The sequence below is a fragment of the Nematolebias whitei genome, chromosome 11 (assembly GCF_014905685.2).
Source record: "Nematolebias whitei isolate Nwh7 chromosome 11, NemWhi1, whole genome shotgun sequence".
Lineage (NCBI taxonomy): Eukaryota > Metazoa > Chordata > Actinopteri > Cyprinodontiformes > Rivulidae > Nematolebias > Nematolebias whitei.
Genome location: NC_056508.1, coordinates 5,165,339 through 5,172,285, shown reverse-complemented (window position 1 = coordinate 5,172,285; position 6,947 = coordinate 5,165,339). Strand labels below are relative to the sequence as shown.

At 37.5% G+C, this 6,947-nt stretch overlaps 1 protein-coding gene across 1 annotated transcript in view; it reads right to left on the bottom strand.

The window, feature by feature from the left end:
* Nucleotides 1–929: 929 nt before the first annotated feature.
* Nucleotides 930–6,947, bottom strand: part of LOC119416592 (melanocyte protein PMEL) — a 53,680-nt gene continuing 47,662 nt past the window's right edge. Inside the window, exons 3-7 of the mRNA XM_037683782.1 lie at nt 3,828–3,974; nt 2,475–2,603; nt 2,225–2,386; nt 1,409–1,741; nt 930–955 (exon numbers count right to left, since the gene is read on the bottom strand). Coding sequence (XP_037539710.1) covers nt 930–955; nt 1,409–1,741; nt 2,225–2,386; nt 2,475–2,603; nt 3,828–3,974 — 797 coding nt within the window. The remainder of the gene's footprint in view (nt 956–1,408; nt 1,742–2,224; nt 2,387–2,474; nt 2,604–3,827; nt 3,975–6,947) is intronic.

Genomic DNA, 6,947 nt, shown 5'->3' with positions numbered 1-6,947 from the left:
ATGGATGGATGGATGGATGGATGGATGGATGGATGGATGGATGGATGGATAATGGATGAATAATGGATGGATGGATGGATGGATGGATGGATGATGGATGAATAATGGATGGATGGATGGATATTGTTTACATGTTTACTAAATGTGAGATCAAAAATACAAATATAAAGTTTGTGAATGCTGAATGACTACAGAAATTTACTGAAAAAGCTGAAACTGGGTCATAAAAGCTAAAGAAATAGAACATTAGCTAAAAGAACAGGCTAATTTGGGGGAGTGGTGGCGCAGAGGTTAGAGAGGTGGGCTTGTGATCCGAAGATCGCCGGTTCACGCCCCGGCCCCGACAACATCAAAATTGTGGGTGGGGTAGGTGAAACACCCACACTTGCCCCCACCCTCATTTGCCCCACTCTGGGCCCATGAGCAAGGCCCTTAACCCCCACCATGTGCTCCCTAAACAGGTCTCTCTTGAAAATGAGTTCTCGTGGCTCAATGAGACTAACTGGATAAATAAAGGCTAAATGAAAAAAAAATGAAAAAATGAAATGTTAGCCTAAAGCTAAATGTAAGAAAACACTAACTAGAGCCTGAGACGATTCTCTGTGCTGTCTTTCTGCACCTCCAGTGTTTCTGTATCCTTGTGTTTCATTCAGCCTTTATTTGTACACTTTAATCCAGGCTGTATAAAGTCCTGGTGCTTCTGCTCCTACCACAGCTGACCTGAATCCCAGTCACTGCAGGTGTTTCCCACTCATCTCATGCTCAGTCTGTTTTCACTCCTCTACTATATGGATATTAGCAACTATCCATTCCTATGGACTCGTGGTTCTGTATCTGCTCTTCCTGTCGTCTCCCTTCATCTAAGTTTTTCTGCCTAGTCAGCACCTTGTTTTTTTTAAATAAATTATTAATAATAATTTATTATTATTTTATTCCCAAGTCTCCTGTCCTCTGCCTGCACATGGGTTCAACCAAAACAGCAGAATCATGGCACAGCGAGCAGTAAAAGCTAACATTTGGAAAATGATGACTGAAAGCTTTAATTAACAAAAGCATACCAAAAAAGTAGCATAAGGGTAGCTAAAAGCTTAAAGTAGCAGAATAGTAGCTAAATGTAGCTACAGACAAAAACAGAGGAATGCGTTGAAGCAGATTTCAAAGGGAACAATGATTTTGAATGGACTCCAAAGATCTCAGTGTATTTCTATGGTGAAGATATTTGTAATTAAATGTAAACATTTCAAGAAATGTTAAAAGTGAGAAGAACTCAGAGCTAAATCAGTTTTCACATAATGACAGTAAATGATGTCATGTCAGCACAGAAAACAAAATCTCTGCTCCGGACTGATGGATGGAACGCTGGAATATTTCATGTTTGACAGTTTTACAGGTAATGAGTGGTTCTGACCTGTGGTGACCTGGTGAGCAGGTGGACCAGGGGCAGTGGTTGGTTTGTCGGATGGAGGGTCGCAGGCCTTATCTTGGATGACTGCCTGGATCACCACCTGGGGCCTGAATGAGCCTGAGTCGACGTATGTGTGAGTGACAGTCAGCTCTCTGGATATCAGGGCTCCGCTCTCATCTCCAAAGTCCCAGTTGTAGGTGATGTCTGCGTTGCTGAGGTACTCGCTGGGGTCATGGAGAGTAACTGTAAAGGCGATCGCCCTGTTCTGGACAAAACGCATGTCCCTGGCCACAATGTCATTTACTTGGTCCAGGGAGACAGCGAACGGGATCTGATCTGAGGGTGACATTGAATAATGAGATTGGTTTGAGTAAAGTTAAAGGAGTTCTTGCAGGCTGCAGACATTTTGGTTTGTAGTCCCATTGCAAATAGTAAATGGACTACACTTACATATTATATAGCTCCGTTCTATCTTATCCAAATACTCAAAGCTCTTTACAACACAATCTGTGCCTCATTTACTCATTCATTCCGCCTCTACTAAATCTTTACAAAGAATAATCTGAATCTGTAGAAACTAATCAGAGCTTTATCACATTCATACATCGATGGGTCACACATGGGAGACAATGATTTTCAATGTTTTGCCCATGGACACTTGGGCATGTAACCGCTGGTGGAATCGAACCTCCAACTCTTGCATTGGAGAACAACTGCTCTAACCACTCAGCCACAGCCATGGATTGTGAATCATGGGGTTTATGTTTCTAAGTGAAACCTGCAAGACTTCTCAGAAACTTTGTGCAGTTTGAAACTAACCAGTGATGGAGAACTGTGTGGAGGCGTATCCCAGTGGAATGAACTTCTCCTTGCTTCGGTAGTGGTAGATAACGATATCCATGGTGTAGGAGCCCAGAGGGATGTTGTCCGTATCAATGGTCAGGGATGAGGAGGGCCCGTCGGCCACCTGCCAGTACTGACCTGCCCAAAGAACAGCACAACAGAACTTTTAATAAGTCCGTTTTCAACTCATTGCCCAAAGACTGGAACCTTAGAGAGCTCAACTCACCCCACGTCTTCCACACAAACACATACGCTGGTTTCCTGTCCTTCTTTACTGGGGATCCATCAGGAAAAACTGTCTCCCAGTCTGGGTCCAGTGTTGGGTAAACTGGCTCAGACTTAAGAAACTTTGTTCCTGGAACCCAAAGAAGGAAGTAACAAATTATGTTTTCTTGCTTTACTGTAGGTGAGCAGTGTTTTTGTGTTCTTTTTAGTAGGTTTTATACACTGCACTTTTACACAACTTTTGCTTTGTTTATTGTATTCAGATACATTTTAAATCACATCCACTACTGAAAACAAACTGTGAGGACCCTTGTGGTTATTTTGTTTTCTCTGTTTGTGTTGGTGTTTTCAGTTTCCCCTGCGTTTATCCCCTCAAGTAGTCAGCTCCTGCTCCTCCCACTCTCACCTCCTTCTTCTTTCCCAGGTGTTTGTCATTGTCCATCATCAGTGTCTCTTTAAAACTTCTGTCATTTTGTCACTCCCTTGTCCGGGGATTGTGCTTTCTGCAGCTGTCATGTTTTATTCCTCCATGTCTTCCACTGAAGATTATTTTCTGTAAGTTTTGTTTCCACGGCAGCTTTTATGATTGTAGTTACTTAATAAATGTTTTATTATTTTTACCCTTGAGTTCCCCATGTCTGACTGCATCTAGGTTCGACCCTCTACCGATCATGATACCTTTGACCCATTAGCCATTTATCCTCAGTTAATTTCTGCTCTTACACCCCCCCCCCCCCCACCACCACCAAGTTATGCATGCTCTTTGTTCCTCCTCAGTCACAGCTTCAGCCACAAGAGGGGGCTGTCCATCTGTTCGACCGTCTGTGTTGTGAGCATGATAATGTGAAAAACAAGTGAGGTAACAACTTTCATTCTGGTGTGTGGCTACATCTGGGTGTAAAACAAGTTCCCTATTTAAAAGTTAGGCTGCCACATCAAAATCCAAGATGACCACCACTATACATGTATGTAAACCGACCACCCCTATCATTTCAGGGAATTGTGCTTTATAGTTTTTATAATGATTAAAAGTTGTTTCCTCAAATGAAGAATTTGAAAAAAGCCTGGGGTAGCCAAATATTTATCTATGGTGGCCAAGGTCACCACTGGCCACCCCCTGGTACCACCAGTACACCTGATGGCGGATACAATTGCTCCCTCCACTCACCAGGATCTGACACTCTAAAAATACAACAAACAAATAAATAAATAAAATGAAACTGCTTCTGTCCAACTACACAGTTCACTCCAACCTAGCTGAGTATCTTGTACGGGCATAAATTCAATTCAGTAGCAATTGTGCGTGTGTGCGTGTGTGCGTGTGTGCGTGCGTGTGTGTGTGTGTGTGTGTTACCATTGACTGTGCAGTCTTCAGCCCATACCACGCTCCCATCAGGCTGCACCTTCTGTTTGTGGGGAAACTCCAGGTCGATGGTGAAGGTGACTTTGGCTCCAGTCAGAGTTGGTGAATCATTCCCAACAACAAAACTCACTTTTCCACCTGGAGCCAGAGGAACAGCAGGCACACACATTTACACACATGTCAGCCTAAAATACACACAACCTATAGGGGGCCTTCAATGGCCACTTTTGACAAACAGGGTGCCAGCGTAACACGTGCTACTGTTGATAGAAGACCACGAGGAGGGAAAAGTGTCAGGAGACAGGGAGAAGAGGAAAGTTGAAATAATAAACACTAATTCAAAAAAATATAATGATAAGTTGTGTATATAGATCACCTGAGTCAAATATAGAACTATTCAACGATCAGATCATGGAGATGCTGGAGGGGAGTATTAATAAAACTGTGTTTTTGTGTGGAGACTTCAATATCGACTTATATAAAAATACAGACTCAAATAACATCAATACGTTCATTAATTCAATGAATAGTTTAAATCTGTATCCATTTATATCTAAACCGACAAGAATCACCACTCATAGTGCCACCTTAATTGATAATATCTATACAAACATAACTAATACAGAGATAATGGGAGGAATTTTGATTACTGACTAAGTGACCACTTACCAGTTTTCACAATTTATGGTAAACATCAATGCATATAAAAGGAGATACAAACAAGAGAAGAATAATAAATACATCAAAGAAGGCTTTGAATAATCTATTAGACGATTTACAGAAACAAAATTGGAAGACGGTGTATGTTGATGATGTTAACGTAGCATATGATGTATTTATGAATACCTTGGTAACATTGTATGAAAAACATTGTGTGCAAAAAAATTATACAAAACGAAATTCTGTTGATGAACCATGGATGACAAATGGGTTGAAAAACACTTGTAAAAAAAAGAACAATTTGTACTTGTGCTTCTTGAAATTGAAAACAAAAGAAGCAGAAGAAAGATACAAAAAGTATAAAAATAAACTGGTTTGGATCATAAGAAAACATAAGAAGGAATATTATAGTAATTTATTAGACAAAAATAATGGTAATATGAGAACAACATGGCAAATAATGAATAGCGTTCTAAAAAATCATGAATCCAAATCAAGTATTCCACAATATTTTGTAGAGGATGGTAATAATGTCCATGACCAAAATGTGATTGTAAATGAGTTTAATAATTATTTTGTAAATGTTGGCCCAAGCCTTGCAAACAAAATACCTACAGCAGATGCAAACGTTAATCACAAAATTACAAGTTGTACTAATAGTATCATTTTGAAAGGAACTAACAAAGAAGAGGTAATGGATGTTGTAAATGAGCTTGCAGATAAAAGATCAAAGGATTGGGTTGACATGGACATGATGTTTGTAAAAAACATAATGAGTTGTGTCATTGAGCCGTTTGTACACATCTGTAATCTGTCGTTCAAATCAGGAATATTTCCAAATAATATGAAAACAGCCAAAGTGGTTCCACTTTTTAAAGATGGGGATAACGTGACTTTAATAATTATAGACCAATATCACTGTTGCCACAATTTTCAAAGATTTTGGATAAATTATTTGGAATCAGATTGGATCAATTCATTGACAAACAAAACACACTAAGTAACAGTCAATATGGATTTAGAAAAAATAATTCCACAACAATGCACTTGTTGAATTGGTGGAACAAATAACAAATACAGTTGATCAAAAGAAGAGTTGTATTAGTATTTATGTTGATTTAAGGAAAGCATTTGATACTATAGATCATGGAATTCTTCTTGAGAAACTATATAAATATGGTATTAGAGGGACAGCATTAAAGTCAGTAGTTATTTGGAAGATAGAAAACAATTTGTTCAAATACATGACATAAGATCTAAATTTAGTAATATCACATGTGGAGTGCCTCAAGGCTCCGTACTTGGACCCAGGTTATTTAATTTGTATGTAAATGATTTGGTTAATGTATCAGACTTTTTTAGATGTATTTTATTTGCAGATGACACAACATTTATTTGTAAAGGTGATAATACAGAACAAATGCTGGAGTTAAAACAGTCAGAATTTGTGAAAATGCAAAATTGGTTTCTTCTAAATAAGTTATCATTAAATCTGGATAAAACCTATTACATGATACACGGTAACAGAAAAACAGATGTTCACACTCCATTTTTGGTAGGTGGAACTGAAATTTGTAGAGTTAGTGAGGTGAAATTTTTGGGCGTTATTATTGATGAGAAATTAATATGGAAACCTCACATAAACAATTTGAGAACAAAAATATCTAAATCGATAGCAATTCTGTATAAAGTAAGAGAGTTTTTCACTGATAAAGCAATGTTTATGTTGTATAATGCAATAGTTGTTCCTTATTTGGTTTATTGTATTGAAGTCTGGGGTAAAGCGTGTAAAACTATAACTAATCCTTTGTTCATTTTACAGAAAAGAGCTGTACAAATTATTATGAATAAAAAACAATAGCTATCCGTCAAATACTTTATTTTATCAACTGAAAATTTTTAAATTCTATGATTTGGTTTATTATAACATTTTGTTGCTTATGTATAGGGCACATAAAGGCATGTTGCCCGTTAATATTCAAACGAATTTTGTTAAAAGAGAAAGTGTATATGTTCTTAAAGGAATTTAGATGTTTGTGAAGCCTTATTTTAGGACTAGTTTGAAGGAACGATCCACAATAATTCAAGGAATAGGATTGTGGAATGGTTTGGATGATAACATTAAAAATGTCAGATCATTGTGTACATTTAAGAGACTGATAAAGACGAGTTTCTTCAAAGAATATGGAAATTGTTAATATAAATCTACTTAAGTCGTTGTTTGATTTAGATGTTCGAATTTTTATGTTTTTAACTTGGCTAGATTGTTATCTTTGTGAAGTATATTTTAATTTAAACTTTGTAAAAACATTTTTGATTGACTTTAGAATTAAGTAAAAAGGGGCAGTTTTCACAACACTAGTTCTTCTTCTGCCACCTTTCATTTTATTTTATTTACATTTTCTTGATTGTATTGTATATATATATATATATATATATATATATATATAT